The sequence below is a fragment of the Triturus cristatus genome, chromosome 11 (assembly GCF_964204655.1).
Source record: "Triturus cristatus chromosome 11, aTriCri1.1, whole genome shotgun sequence".
Taxonomy (NCBI): Eukaryota; Metazoa; Chordata; class Amphibia; order Caudata; family Salamandridae; genus Triturus; species Triturus cristatus.
The window spans coordinates 414,032,209-414,054,694 of NC_140594.1; the positions used below are offsets into that span (position 1 = coordinate 414,032,209).

Consider the following 22,486-nt stretch of genomic DNA (forward strand, 5'->3'; position numbering starts at 1 on the left):
TGAAGGCCGTCGCCGACTGGATGAAGACCAGCTGACTGAAGCTGAACACGGACAAAACGGAGGTCCTCATCCTCGGCTCCAACCCTTCAGCCTGGGATGACTCCTGGTGACCGACAGCACTGGGGGCAGCCCCGACAGCCACCGACCACGCACGCAACCTGGGAATCATCCTCGACTCAACGCTCTCCTCCTCCTGCTTCAACACCCTCCTCATGCTCCGCAAGATCTACAGGTGGATCCCGACAGATACAAGAAGAACAGTCACCCAGGCCCTCGTCAGCAGCAGACTCGACTACGCAAACACCCTCTACGCAGGAGCCCCGACCAAGCTCAAACGACTGCAACGCATCCAAAACGCCTCGGCACGACTGATCCTTGACGTATCACGCCACGGCCACATCACCCCCCACCTGAGAAACCTGCACTGGCTGCCGTCAACAAGAGGATATCCTTCAAGATCCTCATCCATGCACACAAGGCACTCCACAAGACCGGCTCAGCCTACCTCAACAAACGACTTTCCTTCTACATCCCCAACCGCCAGCTCCGCTCCGCCAACCTCACACTCGCCACCGTCTCGCGCATCCGAAGAACAACCACCAGCAGGAGGTCCTTCTCCCACCTCGCTGCCAAGACCTGGAACACCCTCCCACTGAGCCTACGACAGACCCAAGACCTGCTGACCTTGCGGAGGCTACTCAAGACCTGGCTGTTCGATCAGTAGCGCCCCCCAGCGCCTTGAGACCCTCATGGGTATGTAGTGCGCTCTACAAATGTTTGATTGATAAATTCCACTCCGCCTGCGGCTCTGAGCCAATGCAAGTGTCTCCAAACAGATATCAAATTATCTCGCTAATGTGACTGTCAATGCACTGTGATATTTTTTACCATATGATTTCAATTATGTTACTGCACTAAAACCACATAGATAATATTGCAGCAGTGGAAAAACGCTGACAATTGTTGCGCTATCAGTGTGGGAGATGACAGCAATATCCTATAGCCTTTAGATTTGTAGGAACAAACAACTGATTGTTCAACTCACTTATGCTGGCGGAGAGATATTGCTTGCCACAGCAACCACCAATGTGTTCTACTTTCTAGCCAGATTGATCATTTCCCAGGAAAAGTGGGAGTTGTCAGATTTTTTTCTTTGATGAGATGCCCTTGTCTACTTAGGGGTACAACCCTGGTTGTTGCGGAATTCATCCAACCATTAATGATGGGGAAACATTACTCTTGCACAGGATTACTTCTACCACTTATGCAGGGATGTTCCTAGGGCATGGATGACAATATGACAGAGGTGGCCTTTGACCGAGGTGGCCATAGCTCTGGTTGGTCCCAAAGCAGACCAGCCAGATGCAAATCATACAGGGGAGGGGACCACATGGCATATTTGAGAATGGGCCAAGGGCATTAGTTGGACTAAAGCCAGAGTAGAACGTGTCCTTAGTTTGCAGGTTTTCATAGGCTACAGGAGAACTTAGGGTGGGTAAGAGATGGCCCTCATACATCTGTGACCGAATGACAGCATTGGCACTACGACACAAGTTATAGGAGGTAATGGGTGATCAAAGGGCAGGATTAGGTCCATGGCATAAGTTAACCTAGGGAGGCAATGGTAATAATGGGCCATATGCAAGGATGGCTTTAAGAAAGAGGTGATTAAGGGAAGAGCTCTCTCTACAACAGCTCTGTCTATTTATAGGACTGGTCATGGGGAAACTAGGTATATGGCCATAGATGTTGGTGTATGCATGGTGACCCATACCTGATCCATAAAGGATAGCAGAGACTCCTTGTTGTTCTCCCACTCTTCCTGTAGCTGGCTCTCGTGCGGGTACTTGTCGCAGCCCAAGTAGATGGAGAGCTCCAGGGCATTGGTGTGAAGGTAGCTGAAATCATTCATACCTGGAAAACAAACAACATATACCATATGTGGGCGAAGAACCTTTGCAAAATGAGCCAGGAACTGCTCCATGTGTACAGAACTGGTAAAGTTCTAGGTGCATCCTGTGAACTGAACCACCCGCCCCATAGAAATAAATGAAAAGGGCAATGAAAATGGAATTTTCAGTGCTTTACAGGCAATGGATGTTCTCTTCACAGGTTTAGTGCTACAGGAAGGGGTGAAGAGGAGCAAGTTCATGGGCGAAAAAGTATAGATCACCTCCGAGACCCCTGCTAAAACATGCTTTGCACATGCTAGCTGTACAGTCCACTGTAAGCTTTGGAAAAATAAAAAACATAACGCACCCAACAAGGATGTGTTTAATTTTGTTTGTGGTTTGGCTTGCTGTGGATCATGAGATCTTATGCTATGTTACGTGTAAGAAGAACATCTGCTGCAGATGTCTTAGTGAAACCTGAATCCTGCTATAGTTTTTTTTTTTTACAGAGTTTTATATAACGCGAACTTGACCCGAATCGGGTATCAGAGCGCTTTACATAGCACCAGTTGCATTACATGAGGACACATTAATGTTAGTTAGGCACGGGAAGATTAAGTGATTTGTCCAAAATCACAGGATGTTCAGCGTCATTGCTGAGACTCGAAACCAGTTCCCCAGATTCGAGGCCACCCGCCCTAGCCGTTAGGCCAACTCCTCACCACTGCCTGCTCTTAAAAACGTTTTCTCAACCATTTAGAGATGTAAAGGGGTCCCGTGGGGACCTCTTTCCATTTGCAACTGGCTTACCACCTCTTGAAGTAGGCGGTAAACGAAAAATGTTTTATGACTTCATTCCAGTTGCAAGACATTCTTACATCCCCCTGCAACTTGCTAGTAGGAACGGATGCACATGACACGCCCCTTCCTAATTCCGACCTGTAAACCCTATTTTGCAAGTCGGTAATAGGTTACCGACTCGGAAAATGGTTATTACATGTCAAAAAGCTATTTAGAAGTTGCAAACGGCCCGATTCCCCGTTCATGACCTCTAAAACCTTTTGTACATGTGACCCTAAGTTACTATATTAGTTAATTGGGCCCAATCAGGTCAGTTGAAGCGTTAGCTTATTGGCGCACAAGCCCTCACCCACCAGGAGGTGGCATGCTTCGTAATCAGGCTTGTTGGGCTGCACTGCACTGCGCTGTCCAATGGTCCCTTGATGGGGCTTTTTGACGGAGATCTTTTATTAATTCTGGCCTTGGGGGTTGCTATTTGAGCAATCTAGTAGCCTCCTGAATTTGTGGTGGAGGAAATATTATATAATGATGTGAAGGAAGACTGGTAAAGGGGTTGGGTTAAAAGTCACTACAGGCTCTAAGAATTAGGTTTATTGTAGGCGCCTATGTCAAAGGGTAAAATCAATCAGATTTGTAGGGAAATAATGTTCCTTTTATTCTCATGAATTTGCCAACATGGTTCTTGCCTGTCTAGCACACACCTTTGTCAATGGCAATTTATCAGGACCGTTAAACTTACTAACCTATTTCCTTTGGGTGGGTATGAAGTATATTATCTATTAGTGTTCCCACAAACATGAATTTTTGTTCAATGTTTGCAACAAGGTTGTTGTCAAGAGGACTAACATCTCTTCTTTAGGAATAGTGTCTCTAAAAATGACTTTGATCTATAATGAATATGAACAGAGAAAATAAAACGAGGAAGGATGAGCAGTGTAGGTGGATCTGATGAAATGACCAGCAGGAACCGGTGAGGGGGGGGGGGGGGTTCCATGCGATTAGATCTGAATGCCCTTACACATCTGAGGGGCATCATGCTTCATCATAGGGCTCTCCTCATCGGGCCAGCGCTATAATGCTCGAAGGACCCCTCAGTAAGGGCTCTTTAGTGGAGTCCCCACTGAGGGACCCGTCGAGCTTTCAGTATCACTGGTATTACTGAAAGTGATTGTCATACCATATAGCAATGAATACATGTACCATACTCCACCAGAGATTATGTCAGGCCAACAGAAAGCCACTATACACGTAGCCCTTCGGTGGACAGGGATCCCCAACTCACAATCATGTGAAATAACATAAGCAGAGCTTAATACCACCCAATTCCATTGGTTAGTGGGCCACATGGTAATTATGAGATTTTAGACTACCAGAAGGTCATCTATTAAATAAATAGAGCGATAGTCAGAGATCAAATATCCTATTTAAGTCAGAAGGAATCCAGAAGGAATCCTCAAGGATGTTGGTAATCACTGCACCTATTTGTAGTCCGGCCTGTTTCGCTTACCCATCTCCATGATCCTGGAAAGAAGGAGTCTAGGCGCCCGCTTATCTTTTAAGATCATGGAGCACGGGCAATGGTGGTATTTTGGTGTGATGAGGTAACACGGTGTGCCTCAGCGGTATGACGTGACTCATGTCTGTGATGTTATGAAGTGGTGTTAGTAGAAGAAAATTTGCAACTGACAAGCTGTTAAAGCCATCCCAATCTTAGAGGAATAAAGCCTACCATAACGTGTTTAATAGGCCTGGATGGTGAACTCTGCTTAATTCGCTGAGTTTTACGCACTCCACAGATCACGTGGATTTCCGAAATGCAGCTGAGTCTTTTCCTCGGTCGCCAACGTTAACTTGGTGAGCGTGAGTGAGGAAAATCGAACGCTAGACACCTCACAGCGAGATTTCTCAATGTGGGTGGTTGCGAATGGTCGCAACCACAAGCGTTGAGAAACCATCCGTTCGCGTTGAGGAAGCTGCCGCTCGAGTAGAACATCTACTCTAGCAGCAGAAAGAAGCAGCACCCTCTTGCACTGCGCATGGTGCCGTTCGCGCTGATTTGACAGAGCAGGACAAACACTCGGTGCTAAAAATCAGCATGATGGGTCCGACCTTCAGCACTCCACCACTTGTGGAACTCCGCACCGTGCCTGAGTTTTTGGGAACTCCGCAAACTCCACCCGGGCCTAGTTTTTAATTCACAAGTGTATTTTTTTGCAAAAATTGAGGGCAGCATCCTCATGCTATCAGTATCCTGTAAATTCTTATGTTTATAGATTGTATGGGGACACTCTTTATTCGTGAGGCTATTATTGATGAACCAATGTTTTAAAAAATGAGATTCACACACAAGTTATGCTGTGGGCAACATATGTATAGAATTACAAATGATGTCAAAAAGAAGGGGAATCTGGAAGACATTGTTAAAGGGTATAAATGGGCCAGCCAGTAACCTGTGTATCCCATTAGGCAGTGTGTTATTGCTCGAGTTTTTACATATATTGTATATATTGGCAGAATTATTGTTAAATATTCTCATGTGAGTTAGCAATTTTTCTGTTAAATTAATCTTTAATGGGATCTCACAAAAAGGTGACCCCACCGTCATCCGTGCTGAGAAAAAAGTTTCATAGCATTGTCAAACCAGAAAAAAAAGTATGACATTTCCCAACTGTCTGAAGGAAATGTAAGACAGGGCCAAAGACAGTTAGATATTAGACTATGCTTGATAGGTGACTTCCTCTTCCCCTTGCCTCACAAAGGCATTCATGTTACCTCAGATGTGTGTATGGGAAGTTCACTTACTTCCAGAAATTGGGCGCCATTTTGCTCCATTGACTATGCCCATCCCATTGGTGTAGTCATCAGCATGGCAGCTACCACGAAATAGCTCAGTCATAGTTAGGTGTGAGGAAGCATAAGAGATGGCCAGCCAGCGGAAGATGGCATGGTCGGGTGTTTCTTGTCCAGCCCGATCTTGATCCTCTCCTTCATCTTCGACTCCATCATCATACTCTTCCTCCTCCTCTGACTCTTGTCTCACCATTCTCCTCCGAGGAGCTGCAATTGGGCTCTCGCTTACTGTGCGTGCCATGTCATAGGGGTAAGATACCAATTTCTCGCCCCCTTGGAAATTGGCACCCAGCACAAAGGGAATTTTTTCCATCCAGGCTATGATGGCACGCGTCTCCACAGCAACCTGAACAGGGAAAAGTTAAAAAGTAAATGACAGAAATTTAGAATATATTTTCTTAATGAAGCTCTTCTCTGTCTTTCCTGTGAGCTGAACCCTGGCCCTTGGCACTCACATTTATTAATTTCCTACCCCGATTTGCGAGACTTCTTACTCATCATTAACTAAATTGATGTCTTTAACCATCAACAGTCTGCTTCTGACTATCTTTCAGTTCTAATCCACTTGAACAATATCTGTTGAGCTGGATTCTCAAAACGAGTTGTATACTGCTCCTGCAACAACAATGTCCTCCTTTTGTACGCTTCCCCATTACTCTTTAAGTTTGCTACCTCAGTTTCAACAGTCGTTGGACACCAGGAGCCATACAATGGCCATTTGGAAGCCAAGTTAGCATCCATTCCGTAACTTCCACCAAAAGCAAAGATAATTCTGATGGAGCTCAAAGCTTGGTATAGTTAAACATACAACTTTAACCTTGTGAGACAATCTTCTGCTCTTACAAAATCCTCAAGTAAATAGATGCCTGCTTGCTGAAATATTGCATCAGTAGCCGTGCATTCACCCACCCAGATTTAGGTTGAAGGCACACGCTGGTCCTTCATTTCCAAAATATATACCTCACAATCACCTACCCAGATTTAGGTTGAAGGCACACGCTGGTCCTTCATTTCCAAAATATAAAGCTCACAATCTGCTAACACCCTTTTTCCTAATAACTCACTCGTCTCATGCCTGTAAACATAGTTTTTTTGTCATTTTAGTTCTTTTGTTAAATTAATTCCCAACCACAAGGCAAATACAGATTTTGTGATGGAAGGTTTTCTGTACCAGGTTTAGGTGAATCTCCACACAATTCCATGTGGTGGCTATAAAATATATGAAACCACAGTTGTAATCAACATATGTTAGCAAAAACTGTACTTTCCACACTGTCACCCATCCCGCCTCTCAACACCCCCTTTCCCAAGTTGCTCAGATTTGTAGGATAGTTGGTGTCCACAACACTGAGCATGAAAGTCCACCCATTAGCAAAGGTCACTGTGCAGTGGGGATGGTACCCAGAGGAGGGTGTATGTCTGATCAAGTCTGCCCAAGGACGGCATCCTTGGCAATGATTTACCTCATTCAGAGTTTGGGTCTATGATTGCAAGCCCCGAAGATGTTGGTTCGCAAAGGGTACAGTCTATGGTGTCATGACAATTAGAGTACTGAGCAGAGGACACCATAAGGTGTAGAGTTAAGAGACATGCTGGAGGGAAATCAGTCTGCCAAGTTGTGCAGGCACGTATGGGAAAGGAATATGAGCTTGACACTTGAGTGGCTACGTTTTACCTGGATGATCTGCCTCTACTCACTGCATGACAAGTGACAAGAGACCTAAGCAGGCAGAGCCTTGAATAGCACAGACTAAGCAAGCCACCTTTGAGTGTTGTGTTTGAGAACCAACCAATGGAAGTCCTGATCTGCCAAGCCAATGTACTGTATAATGGTAAAAAGTGTCCGTGTGTATTCCTGGGTAGGTCATGTGATGTCCCGAGTGGGATAATATTCCAACTTCATGGAGTTTTCAATAGCAAAGTAGTCTGTGAAGTGGAGAATAGAATCCTCACTCAAACCCGCATTTTGTGGGTTATTATCTTTTTTCTTTGTGAAGAAAATATTTTCTAACTGGAGAAACCCCCATCCCCAGCACCGCCAGCAAATCTGGGGATGATCCGTTACCATTCGTATTGTGGAGGGGCAGTTACACCAGCCACTGGTTGGAGTAAATGCCGACCCTTTCCAGGGTGGAAAGGAGAGCAGTTTGAGAATGCTGTCAAAAAAACACATCCGAGGAACATTCACAAACTTTCAAGGCGAACCCCCACTTCCAGCACCTTGAGAGGATTCAAAGGTGTAGAGAACTCGTTAGCGTTGACCAAGACCTCTGCAAACCTAAATTGGCTTATGACAGCTAGAAATCCCTTTGTGAATTACTAGTGGATGTAAAGAAGATAATTTGGTTTGTAAACTTACATTTACAACCAAACCTACCTTTGTAAATAAGCCCATCTTAGTGGAAGCTGAGTGGAAGCAACAGCCTCAGGGTATGAGCCCTGAGATAGCGAAGGTGGGAAGGGTTTCTGCATCACAGCGCTCCATTCAGAGTCCCTTGTGGCCCTAGCGGCCTCAGGGGAGTCCCCAAGCTGCCAGTCTAGGGATAAGAGAAGCATTCCAGATTGTGGTGTTAGCAGTGACTTCCATGGAACTCAGGGGAGACTTTCAGGGTCCAAGTTAGCTATCCAGCCCATAGGTTGGTGCACTTGACCTGGCCGCTCAGAGGAGGGGTAGGACGTATTTCTGGTGTGATCTCTCATAGAAATGTTTCAGGGTAGTGTACTGACTAACCTCCTTATTGGAGCTGCCAGTTCTGCTTTGACGTTTGCTGTAGTATTGAATCCTATCCCAATGGTTGGGATGTGATATTAGGCTCTGTAATTCACCTGAGGCTGTGTCTCTTTCACCGTATGTCCCTTCCCTGTGGGGCCCATGTGTGGGTCCTTTAATGAGAGGGAATAGAGGGCTTTTAGGCACTGCTGCTGAATCTTCCATTGAGGTCTTGGCACTAGAATTCATGGTGTGCCAGAGCTAAGTGAACATGAAGGGAGAATATTTGGACAGGCCCCAATACCCAGAAGGTTATTCCTTGCAGCTGTAGGTTGGAAGTGAGGCCCACTACCAGGTACTAGACTAAAGCTTTCTTCACTGAGTGGATGGACACTGGCTTGATCCTATGGACTAATATTAGGGGTGGGTGGAATTTGCGTAGTGGAGCAACGCATAGCTCAGCGAAACGGTAAAAAATCTCAGCGAGCACGCAGAAATTCCGCTAACACACGGAATTGCTTGTTCCGCCCGTTCGCGATGCTTTTTTCCTGTTCGCGAACGCTGTTTGCGTGCTCAGGGAGAAATATCTCGTGAACACACATTTTGAAAGCGCGAACAAGCAAAAAATTCCGCTAAGCTGCGGATCGCAGATTTTTGGGCAATTCCGCGTTCTCCGCGGAACGCGAAATTACCCAAATTCCGCGAGCGGAATGGAATTTACGCCCAGCCCTAACAAATATACAACAATTTTGTAAGCCATGTGCGGTTGCACTAGTCAATTGTTGGGTGGTCATCCTTTTTTATATTATATCTCTTTACATATGGCCATTAGAAAGTTGGCCACACAACCTGGATAGACATTATGGTGGAAGGTGCCTCACAGAATGCATCTGTGAAAAGGCTGGAGCTATCCTCTTTAAAGGTGAGTGGTATCACCAATGGATTCGTCTAGTGGTGGAGTAGAGTCTCAGTCTGTCATATTTTATGTAAAAACTCTCTGAAGGGATAAGGCTCACCTACTGTTTATTATCTTTAGTTAGCTGTTGCACACTACCACATGCATTTATTTAAGGAAAATCCTTGCTCTCTGATCAAAGCTACCAGGGGTGAGCAAGCACCTCATCACACAAATCAGTATAAAGTTCAGGAGTCTGATTGTTTTGTCTTGTGGGAGCCCATTTGCAGCTCACTTCAAAACTCTGGCATCTTTTCTCCATAAATTAACAATATGATTTCCTACGGCTTTCATATCCATGTCTCTCTATTAGTCAGTGTGTGCAGTGAGGCATAGCATATCTTTATTTCACATCACTTTCTTTCCTCTAGGTCATCAAGCAAGACAGAATGATGGTAGTGTGTCCATCTGTGCTCTCTCTGGTCTTTTACACCTATGTCCTGCCAGCAAACTTAAATTACCCAAAATCAAACAATTGCATTTCTGATTGTCCTTTTGCGTATAGCAATTACAGAAAGTAATGCTGCATTTTCAACTTGACCATTTATAGTATTGACATTGGTAGTTGCAACGGGGATGGAGCAAGGGGTTACACTCCACCTCCGATGCATTTCCTTTTTTTGTTGGCTACCTTATTTCACTAGTGGTGCAAGTGTTCTCTTCCTGCTGACTAGTTGTTATTAATTTAGTGACAAATATGTATTTTCATCAATTAAAATGCTTTGGTAGAGCTGAAATCTCTTTTGATTATTTTCTGTTACTTTTATGGTGTACTGCATTAATTTTGTTATTTGTGGAAAATGACTTCTTTTTCATTTGTAGTAGATCGCATTTTATGTTTTTTGGGATATTTTACATAAATCCATACTGATCACATACCGTTGTGTTATCTTCCAAGAAGTTGTCAGGAATAGGAATATGATGGTTGGGTACATCGTGGGATGCCTTCTTCCGCTCTTCTGAGCCCCACAGGACAGTGTTGAGGTCGGGAAAGTTCTCAAAGATGTCATAGCCTTCCTCAGTCCAGTGGCCAAGGGCCCAGTGGCCCAGCTCTGAGCCCTAGAAAGAAGCAACAGACTCAACAGTAGCATTGAAAGGTCTAGAAAAGACTAGCAGTGCTGTATAAGTGAATGCTTACACCCTACATTGACTGTACCCTGAACCTGACATCCTTACAGAGTCCCCAGCGTATTAGAATATATACCTGCTTCACACCTTTAGTCCATTCAAATGCTGCTTTGCGCATGAACAAAAAAGTGGCCCTGCAAAAGTTCACAACTGCAGCAGAGTACAAAAGCAGGTCTACTTACCACTTGGCTAGCCAGCTCATAGCCATCAGGATTGAGCGAGGGTACTAGATGGATGCGGGTCTCATGCACAAGGTTCCTCACTCGAGGGTTACCATCCTTAAACTCTTTGCAGATAAACTGCATCAGGAGAAGCAGCAGCTCCCTCCCCAGAACATCATTGCCATGGATACCAGCTGTGTAGCGAAACTCGGGCTCGCCTGCAGAGACAAAAGTGTTATGGTTGACATAAGTCTCCCAAGGTGAGAAACCCCATTTTCTTTACGTTGCTGCCCACAACACCTATAGATAGCATTGGGCACTACTTGATATGGTTAAAAAAAACGATCTACCTGTTTGGCAAGGTTGTGTAATTTTGATTTCTAAAACTCTGTGTAAACTAGCCCATGGCCTGACAGTTTTAGTTGCATTAGGAAGAAGATTCTTCCGAGTATCAACTTACACTTTTATTTTGTAAGAAATCACTATACTTTTTTTCACAAGCTGTGCTTTCTACCAGAAATAGAAAACAACACAAGAAGTGCCAATACTGATGAACATTCACTCAACCTTTCATTCAAAGATCACATGACCTAATCACTATGATCTGAAAACCAGTTTTTTATTCTCTTTACTTTTGATTATTTTAGTTTTTTGATTTAATCTATTTTTAGGAAAACAGTTTTGGGTTCTGCTATGGTACATACAACATTTTTGGATATTTGAACATACACTGAAATCACAACAAGAAAAAAATGAACATACAAACTAAATGACACAGTATAATTTCAATATACAAAAACATCACATTACAATAAAATAACATAAACAACATATAAAGCTCTGATTTTGTATAGGTTTTTCAACCACACTCACATTAACAACCAATACCTCTGAATACTATCTCACTCAGTTGTGTTTTAACTATTTTTAGAGGTAGTGACCAAATGGTGACCTTACTCTGCTCACTCCAGTTGTTTTAAACATAAAAGAGACAGGGATGTTTTGTGAGCACGAGTGGTTCTGCATCAACCTGAACACCTATTTGGTCAAAAAGAACTATTGACACGTTTCGAACCCACTTAAATCTCTTGAAGGGTTCTCCTCATGACACAGAACACTTGAAGAGCTCTGTCTTTTGTGAGTGCTTCAATCTCTTTGTTTTGTTCACTGTTCACAGTACTATTGACAATTGCCGCCCATGGCACCATTGTGTTTAGAAATTAGAGACTTCTGACTCGCCTTTCTTCGAGGTGAATTAAATCTTTATGATCATCCCCCGGCACCGCTCTTCAGCACTGCCGCTGCTCCTCTACCAGAAATAGGCTTTATGGTTGAAACAAAGACTGAAGAAGCTACTTCCCCCTTATAATGTCCATTCTTAAACTCTTCTTTGGTAACTCCACAAATCATCTTTCTGGAATACCAAGTGGAGCATAGACAAATTCTTAAGTTTATGACTTTACCTACTAGGATTAAAAGTAAGTAACTATTCCTTCTGCATTGTAAGATCTTCATTGATAGTCATAAATATGAGAATTCGTTCCCATCCATGTGGCTTCTGGAAAGTCAAGTTCTAATTTTTATGACATCAATGAAGATGCCTACAATACTGGGCTAGGACTACAAGTAAGTACCTTTCCCTTCTTTGTGCCTTTCATGAAGTAATAAAGAGAAAATGCCTATCTCTGTAATTTAACTCATGTAAGTATAAGAGGCTGTGACTACAGCTGGGATTCCATTTTCAGGTACAAAACATATTGGAAAAAGACATTGCTTGCACTTTTCAAACATATGCATTTCCTACCTGTCTCATGTTCACCAGGATTATCCGAGATCTCCATGGCATAAATTTTCAGGCCTTTCGAGCTCTTGCCAACGTTGTAGATCCGCGTAATGGTAGGACACTCCTCATTCACTACTTTCATCAGCTGTGTGGTGGCAACAAAAAAGTTACTTTAACACTTAGAAGAGAAGTGAGCTCCCTCTAACTCAAAATATCTTGTAAGACTTGTGTAGTTATAAACTTTGCAGAGAGCCCTCTGTTTTCCTCCTTTTCTTACATAATTTGTGTGACTGTAGGCTTTGCTTTGAGCCCCCGGCACTCCTGTTTCTGCATGGCTTGCATTACTGTAACTCTGCAGGTAACTCTTTCTTATGACCTATGTCTGTATGACTTGTGTTACTGTAGACTGAAGGTAGTACCCTCTAAGCCCATAGAAACTGTATGCCCTGTGCTACTATTAGCTCTTATACAAATAATAGTGGGTTCTAGGACCAACCTACCTGCCTCATGTCTTTATAGTTGTGATGCTTGAAGTCCAAATTGTCGGTTGATGTTAGCACATCATTCTGGCTGTAATAACTAACAACTTCTGCAGTAAAGTGACAGAAATGAAAACAGTTTAACATGAGGAGCTCACAGAATGCATACAGGAAGGGACAGGAGCCACAAAATGGTGAAAAGCCCAACTTTTGACTGGGGGTCAAGATAATGAGATGTGCACCTATCCCGCACGACATACAACCCCTCTTGATCCATCACAGATTTATGGTGAAATTGTATAGTTTGCACCGTTTACATAGAACACAGCAAAAACGGAAAGGTTTTTATATGCTTTGCATGCCAGGTGCTATTTCTAGTCATCTCAATGGCACTCATTTTATCAACCTTGGAAGGATGAGGGGTTGTAGCAGCAGGTCATAGGTTAAACGGTTCTCTATACTGCAGGAATGCAAGCTGAGTAGCCCATTTCTTTAGGGACAACAGCCATATCTACTGGCTGTGGAGGTTAAGACGGAGTTCCTTGTTTCCAAGATGGCCTCCCGTGGAGAAAGTTTTTTTTTTTTACTAATTGGCATAAAGGAGAAGACTATAATTATTACTGCCGATTATATGTGGCTTCTCTCTCCCCCCCTACTGATGGACTTGCACCTCCACTCACACAGCTGGGCATTATGTTTAACTCCTGCATATTGGCAAACTCTCAATCGATGTTTATGTAGAAAATACCTAACCATTTTATGTGTTATATATCTCGATCAATGAAAAATTCTTAGCTTTTTCTTGAAACTAGTGAATCTCAAACAATGGCATTTCTTGGCAGAAAAGTGCACACTTAGAGTATCTGTCAGCCTCATGGTTTTGGAGTGAAAGGCAAGGATGAGGGGCAGAGAGGAGTATGCATGGTAGATTATCGCGTGCAGAGTGTTTTGGATACATTGCATTGTACTGCAACAGTTATATAGCGCTTACTAGCCCCATGTGGAGTGAGACGGTGCTTGCCTCCAAGGGCCGCATGCCGCACTGTGTATGGTGTGTGATTAGAAGAGCGTTGGCTTAGCTTTGATCCTATGAGAGGAGTGCTTCTATGTTGTGCGTGATGACCACTGACGTGTGGTTATCATGTTATGTAAAACAGCACTTAGCTGCCTGATTGAAAAAAAAGGTATGAGAGCTACTTGTGTAGTTTATGGTTCCAGTAAGCTGGCAGCTCTGAACAGCTCTGCAGGTCACTTTATGGTATGTCTTATGATCACAGCCTACTTAGGTGGCCAGTACACTGGGTTGTCCATTCTGAGGCATTTTATCTGAAGTGTATGCTCCTGGGCAGGCACAGGCTGAAGGGAGAAATGGTGGAGGGATCTGATGGGACAGACTTTGTTAAGAGCATCCCATGTCTGATTGCAAGAGAGAGCTCTGTAGAGGCCATCGCAGAATTAAGCTAGTTGGGACCTTCAGTGGTCAACTACATTAGGGTCTGCCGGTAGCCAGCATCATGAGGATGGAAGCTCTCTTCAGTAATTCCACGGATGTTCACTTAAAAATTGATAGTTTATTGCTGGGGACTGGTCCAGGACTGGGTGATGGACATGACCAGTAGCAGTTCTGTCTTGTGTGAGATTAAAGCAGCATAAAGTAATTATTACGCAGCCTGTAGTAACTACAATTGGCTGACTAACCGCTGATTGAAGGAGTTCAAGATAAACACAACAATTGGGAGTCTAACACCAACACAAGATCCTAAAAAGGGGTGCCTTAATGTTCTGACTTTTTGGTCAGGATGGATCCAGACCCTGGATAGTGCTTGAATAAAAAAATTGAATACATTCTATAACTTCTTCTACCATTACCGCTTCTACCATAATCTGAACACTTTTACCTTGTCTACTATTACCTCTTAAGCCAGGGTAATGTTAGCATGACATCACCATTACATCATCACTAATTCCGTGCCAAAGTCTATCACAAAACATTAGACAATATTCAGTTATTTTAGTATGAAGGTATTTTATGTTAAATGCTGCACCATTTACTCGTTCTACCTCTGCAGCTAGACTGTGATAAATATCTAACTATATGTACTTAATTATATGATATTTATTTTTTTTCTGTTCAATTCAATCAAATTTTATGCAGGCCAGCCTGTATATAAAAATATAAATTGTTTTATATAAATTAAATTATTTTACATTAAACAAATGAAGGAATACTCCCTTTACCTTCTAACCTATGAAGAGGTAATTTTGCAGAATGCAACAGCAAACGAGGTTGTGTTGAGGAGATGGAGGTATAATTTAGTACTCATTATGATAAGTAGAGATCACTTAGACAGATGGATGACGGGAACAACGCGAGGTGTGAACCAAGATCAACTGACACCAGGAATATCCGGGCAGTATTAGTACCCTGGGATGGACCTACTGGAATGAAGAACTCCACAAAGTGGTGAGACCAAAAGCCAAGAACTTAATAAGTGATTAGTACGGACTCAGGAACTCACCTAGTTGACTGCTGCAGGTATCACCAGTGGGGTAAGTGCAGGAGTTAAGAACTCAAAGGGTGGTTACTGAGGAGTCAAGAATGTAATATGCAGTTACTAAGGAAGCCAATGACTCATCAAGTGGATACTCAGGAATTCAAGGACTCACTCCAGTGGTTAGTGTGGAAATCAATAACTCAACAGGGGGGTTAGTGCAGAGAGACGAAGTACCTTCTTGCGATCAAAGTTTCTAGTTCTGCAGAGGGAACACACACGGTCATGCAGACTGAATCCCTAGTTTGAGTAGTATGGAGGAGGGCTGGTGTAGGGGCCTCTAAAAATCCAGTATTTTTGGGCATAGTCAGTAAAACATTAGGTGTTACAACCAATACCAGCCTTTCACCCCACTTCGTGCTTGTTCTTACTTGAGACGGGGCAGCCTAGCACCTCAAGGCGCAGGCAGAGACTTCCATTCCAACTCTGTGGGTAAATCCGGATAAAACGAGCAACCACCGGTTCCGGGAACTCAGTCTGCACAGGTGTGTCCTTGTCGACATTTCCGTAGAAGAGCTGGAATGTATTCATAATATTATTAACATTTTAATAATAATTAATTGTTCATATCTCTCTATGCCAATTTACGACACCGAAATGTGTCGCTATTATCCATGCATTTGTTTATAGAACCTCAAATGGAAGATCGGGTTGGCCCAGTTGGGTGTCAGACCAGTAACCCCCATATTGAGATCTTCTTGGTGGGCTCATCACTCTCTGATGAAATATAAGACCCTGCCATTTTCTTTTTTTGCCACTGACTTTTATTACATTTTAACTATCAAATATCATAACCATACTATATTTCTATTTCTAGTAAAATGCATACATATGATATTCATTAATCTGCAGTTATCTTTTATTTATTTATTTATTTTATAGGTTTTTCTATAGTGCAGAATCAGCAAGAGGGACATTGCAGTGTTTACGGTTAAACTTTTAAATACATATCACAGTTATATATGACATAATATTTAGAATATAAAATACAGTGTCTTATACAATCACACTGATGACAAACAAGAAAAGAGATGCCTACATCAGTCTAGCACTGCAGTGAAAGAAGTTATATAACCTACATAAGTGGCTTTGCATAGTAAAATCCTATAGAGAATCAAGGAACTCATTTCGTGAGTGGGTTTCTGAGATTCAAATTCATATAAACATTATATTGAAATGATTTCTTCTTAAAATCAATTACATAACGTTTGGTACAATAAAGCTGAATCTTGTAATGTTGATAAACAGAGTAAATAGAAGGGGGCATGGCCCCTAAGGTAGGTTACTGACAATCAGTGTCAATCAAAATTAGTATCCAAAAGAAGTTAAGGCCAACATTAATGGTAGGTGTGATAGAAAGTGAAAGCATTGTAGTTGTCAGTCAGTCATGTGTAGGAACAAGGGGAAGAGAGGTGTAGAAGAAGGGGGAGAACAAGAAAAGGGGAGGCTTGTCAGGTCAGAAAAGAGGTTGGGTAAGTAGTATATACGACGAAGAAACAACTTCTGTACTGGTAGCTCTATTTCTTCAGTGTTGGTACCTTTCATAGATTAATATGCTTGAATTATTTCCCGCTGTCAGGCTAGAATTGCCAGCAGTTTAAAACAGCAATAAATAATGTTAAAATAGCACAGGCCCAAGAACAGTGTCTATTTAGAAGTCGATTTACTACATTTAAAACGATTTCAAACTTTAGCCACTGAATTGAATGCAGTGAGCACCCGCACTCCTCATAAAGACCTGATAGCTGAGGTTGCCATAGCAGGTGTGCAGTTTGCTGAGATAAAAGAAGAGGTGCTGAGGTGGAAGAGGAGGAACCAAAGGATGTGGCACTGGCCAATGAGATTCACTAGCAGAAGGCACAGGCTGCCAGTGGAGAGGAGCTAGATTTACCAGATTTGTGCATAAATTATCAATTGTCTATTGGACTGACTTAGAGATATCGAGTGGGGCTTGTGCCATCTTTGGAAGTATCTGATTCAGTGACAGTGCTGTTGATAAGGGGGTTCGTATCCTTCATAAATCCCTGGGTCATCATAATGGCCCTGACCTTCATAATAACACTCATCCTTTAGTGGTTCCAACTCATATTCAGACACATATTGAAATCCTGATTTGTTGTGGGCCATAAGCAGTCTGGGATTGGTCATTATCTGAAAGGACATATTCCAAGTCTTCTTCATTTGCTGTATCCAAAATAATGGTAGGATGCTTCTCCGAAACTTTAATGGGAGGACCACGCTTTCTGAAGCTTAGAGGCACTTCCAGCCACGGGGAAGTTTCAATGTTGCGAAAATCCAAGCTTCCTGCTTCAAGATGCACTCTAGATGCAAAGGTTTCAATGATGAAGAAGTAACTGTTGACGGTGAAATAACTGTTGATAAGGGGATCGTGATAACAAAAAGCCCATGAACAATGACGTGCCTGTCGATGATGAAGTGCTTGTTGAGTATGAGATGCCTGACGACAATGAACTGCCTATCAACGATGCAGGGACCTCTGGTGATGAAACTGACAACGAGGTGGCAGACAATTTGTTGTGCTCATCGACAGTGGTTTGACTGCTGACAGGATTTTGGCCTTTAGATCAGGTTTTGGAAAGAAAGCTACTAAAACAACTTACACAGAAGGTTTTTTCACCACTATTGGGCACAGAGTCAGTATGGTGTGTGGCTGCATCAAGAGACGTTAACTGCTTTTTTCAAGCAGATGCTGATTTTACAGATGCTTCCTTGGTAAACACCTCGGCATCTCGAAGTATTTCATCTTCTGTGGCTTTTTAGCAGGAGTTGCTGGAGGGACACATCTTGAAGAATCATCCAAAGTGTGGGGGCATTGCCAGTATTGGGAAGCATCTCTCTGCTGCTCTTGGAGGATTTAGGTTAGACGCCTTTCTCAGTCGCAAAGAGATTGTGGAGAAAAAGTGTGACCGATATCATATTTCGATGGCCTATATTTTGAATAAAGGTTGTACATGCATTTATGATGCAGATCACCATCAAATAATTTACTCAATTCATAAGCCAAACCGTCCTTAAAGACTGGTTGATTTTCTTTCTGAGGAAAGCTTGGCAGTGTCATAGAAGACTCCCCTGGCCCCAAATAAAAAAATTCTCCAAAACACACTCACTGGTCTAGGAGGTCATCCAAGGGAGGAGAACATGTGCCATTCTTATTTTCTGAAATAAATATACCAGAAAGAACCGAGCTCTGTCAGGGAACCCCCTAACATTCAGCAGGCAGTAGAAAATCTGAGATGGTGGCATTGGGGTGAGGGAGGGTGAGGGGGGTGAGAATGCTCAGTGTATTCACCTCATTGGCTAATGTATGGATGCTTGGGTCCATGGCCATTTTGACACTGTTTACTGCTGTTATAAGCTATCAACCCGACAATAGGGAATAATTAAAGCATGTGAATCTAAGTCAAATTCACAAAAGATTGCAGAAGGTAGAATCCCATTAGGTCTGATAGTGAAGAAAGTGGTAACTTAGTGATAAATCATATTAGATAGTAATGCTGATTAATGGGACTGGCAGATGTTTATGAAGCAAGCCAGCATTCAGGCTATTTTTGAATGTTGCAGCGAATCTGAGTTCATGTGGAACTTTTAATTCTATATTTTAGGGGTAAGGCCAGAGAATGACTGATCCATGCCAGGCATGGCATAATTATTAAATTATCCATATAATGTCATATCTGCCCCCTGCTTATTCTAAGGAAGAGATAATCACTCCCCCATTTTTATCTTCCCCAATAAATGCTAGATACAAAACAGATTGATAGCATTAGTCCAGTAATGTCTCAGTGGTGGCTATGACATGTAGCTTTTGAAGCTAAAACAACACTTTCTTTATTATAAAATACAGGATTATGAAGAACATACTTTAAATAAAACAAAGCAAAAAAGCAAAATTAAGTCATTGCACATATTTATATTACATAGTGGTGAACACCACTGAGTAGTTATGTTTCTGACAGTGTTGCCATTAAAAATGCATTTTTTGATTTGCTTATATCATTGACCTGTGGACGGAATTTCATAAAACTTGGCAATCTACTTACATAGTCTGCTATGTATCTGCATGGCACTTTTCGTGAGGATATGCCCACAGAAGAAAGTTAAGGTTGCAAAAAAAAGAAGTAATTTCTCATTCTAGCAACCACAGGAATGTTTTACCACACATCTACAACTCAAATGGCTGAACGGATTTACACCAAACTTACTATGAAAGTAGAACTTAACTCAAATTGCAAACCTATTTTGCTTTGGTATAAAACTGTTCAGTAGGTTTTAAGTTATAAACATTAAAAAAAGTTACAGCGTAGGTTTAAAAGGCTTAACACATTTGTATACCTTCGCTGTTTTAACTCACAAGCCATGCCTCATGAATCCTGTCAATCACATTTGAAGTGTTTTACAACATATGATTTTGGATGTAATTATTTTTTCAGCGATCTTGAAACTCGCGAGTCGAAGCTGACAGACTGTGGGGCTGCTTTTATTATATAATGCAACTACAGGATTACTGTTTTGAGAAGAAGACAAACTGTGTAGAAAATATGTAAAATAGATGTACCAGTATTTTGTATAGCAATCGTTTTCTTTTGCTGTCTGTCATGTATCACTAGAAGAATTTTAGAAGTGTAGATGTATAATTTTGTTAAAAATACTAATAAAGGAATTCTATTTTTTCAAGATTCATATATGTGCTTTCTTGCTTGTGTCTACTGAAAAGGTGTCACTCCCTAAGAAAATTCAGGTTGAAACTATAAACTACAGTCATCCGACATGCGCTAAACACTTATTTGCCATCTGCACAGCTACACAAAAACAGTTAAAAGGAGAACACCATGGCAGATAACCGGAGGTTATGTTGTGTGTTGAGTGTATTCATGAACATACTGGGTAATTTCAGTGGTTTTATGCATTTGAGCCAGAAACATAACCTATTTCAATTGTGATTTGTTTCAGTGAGTGTATACATATATATATATATATATTGGACTATTCCTACCCCGTTTAAACCCAAGTCTACTTTCTGCCCTTTGATGATTAAAGACAATATTGACATGTTCCATGATAAGATCGCATATGATTTAAGACAATTACATATCAATGTGGTTAATGCCAACAAAAGATACCTGTACCGCGACCATGCATATTACCAATTGGTTAAAAAATTACAAATGAACGTAAATTTGGTCATCCGCCAATCGGACAAAGGTGGTAATGTGGTGCTGTGGCCGAGGGAGATGTACATGGAGGAGGCCCTCGGACAACTTAATGATAGACAGTGCTACAAAAGAACCACCATGGCAGAGGTCAAACTTTCATGGAGTACGCACTATACCAAGTTGATGGCATGGAGGAGTATGGGACTCATCACAATGGATGAATACAAATTTTTGAAAACTGAACACCCGGTGATGCCTGCAATCTATTTTATCCCCAAGATTCACAAAGACAGTGTGAAACCACCTGGGCGTCCCATTATCTCTGCGTGTGGCAGTATCATGGAGAACATGAGTAAATATGTTGACTTCTTTCTGCAGGAACATATCAAAAAACTCCCGTCGTTTATACTTGACACTGGTGACCTGTTGCAAAAACTGCAGGGAGTACATTGGCAAAATGGATATTTGTTAATATCTTTGGATGTATCATCCCTATGCACCAGCATTCACCACAGAGATGGGCTGAGAGCAATTGAATATTACCTGAACACGCGATCGATGAACTTTTGTGATCATAACAAAATGCTATTATCTATGATCAAATCATGTTTAGAAAATAATTTCTTTTTGTTCTCTAGTCAAGTGTTCCATCAGGTGAGGGGCGTGGCTATGGGGGCCTGTTTCTCGCCAAGCTATGCCTGCCTTCATATGGGCTACTGGGAGGAACAGGTCCTCTTACCTACATTTCCTGATGTCATGTCCAATAATGTGGTAAATTGGTTCAGGTATATTGATGACCTTTTAATCATTTGGGATGGAACCATGACTGATGCCGTACAATTTATTTCTGACCTTAATGAAAATGATTTCAATCTACATTTCACAAGTCAGATTAGCAGTAGTACTATCTACTTTCTTGATGTGGAAATATACATCCAACAGAACACATTACAAACTAGGATGTATCGTAAACCCACAGCAGGCAATGCCTTGCTGCATGCCTCGAGTCACCATCCTGCACACCTGATCAAAAGCATACCGTACGGCGAAATGCTCCGTATTAGAAGAATTTGTAGCATTGATCAGGATTGTTTTGAGGCTCAGAAAAATTGCAAAGAAAGATTTTTGAAAAGAGGGTACCTCCCCGATTTGCTTGATAAAGCAATCTGTAAAGCAAATAAGTCCAGCAGTCTTTTGGTTACACCGTATATAAAAGACACTAAGAACAATGAGTCTAATGATTTGCAGGCAACCCGCCTGATCCTCACCTACAATACTCAGCATCAGAGTATACGTAAAATTGTCCATAAAAACTGGGCCCTAATCGCCAATGATCCTGTGATAGGCCAACTCATGACTCACTCCCCTTGTATTACATACAGGAAGGCCAAATCTATGAGTAATTTCCTAGTCTCAAGTAGTCCTGAGGTTAGAGTTAACACCTCTTGGCTTGGTAGCAGTAAAGGGTTCCTCAAATGTTCAGTTTGTAAAGCTTGCAGGTATGGTGTGAACAAAACTGAGTATATGACACCCCTCAGCAACACACCTACCCGTATTCGCAACAAATTAAACTGCAAAACTGAATACGCGGTGTATGTGCTGGAGTGTCCTTGTGGCCTACGGTACGTGGGAAGTACTAAACTTCAGGTCCACAAGAGAATACTTCAGCACATACGTGCCATTTCCAATGGGGATATCGCATATCCCGTGGCGAGACATTTTGAGGCACTACACGAAAAAAAACCCCGTAGGCCTCAAATATTTTGTCATTGACTCAGTCCCACCACAGAGAAGGGGTGGGGATCGTGAGTCAATTTTACGTAAACTTGAAACTAGGCACATTATTCTTTTGGACTGTAAAACCCCAAATGGACTCAACGCTAGTGAGGATTTTTATACCTATCTACACTAGGCAATGCCATAGTCTTCCGTACTTACTGCATCTACCTCTCTTAAAAAAAACAAATTCTTTTTTACACACAATGACATTTTAATTCACAA

At 42.1% G+C, this 22,486-nt stretch overlaps 1 protein-coding gene across 3 annotated transcripts in view; it reads right to left on the minus strand.

Moving 5' to 3' along the window:
• AEBP1 (AE binding protein 1) overlaps positions 1 to 22,486 on the minus strand; it is a 319,836-nt gene that overhangs the window by 45,383 nt on the left and 251,967 nt on the right. For all 3 annotated transcript variants that reach the window (XM_085636122.1, XM_085636121.1, XM_085636123.1), the window contains 7 exons: positions 15,683 to 15,827; positions 12,781 to 12,869; positions 12,302 to 12,425; positions 10,519 to 10,715; positions 10,088 to 10,267; positions 5,496 to 5,889; positions 1,775 to 1,914 (listed from right to left, as the gene is read on the minus strand). In XM_085636122.1, coding sequence (XP_085492248.1) covers positions 1,775 to 1,914; positions 5,496 to 5,889; positions 10,088 to 10,267; positions 10,519 to 10,715; positions 12,302 to 12,425; positions 12,781 to 12,869; positions 15,683 to 15,827 — 1,269 coding nt within the window. The remainder of the gene's footprint in view (positions 1 to 1,774; positions 1,915 to 5,495; positions 5,890 to 10,087; positions 10,268 to 10,518; positions 10,716 to 12,301; positions 12,426 to 12,780; positions 12,870 to 15,682; positions 15,828 to 22,486) is intronic.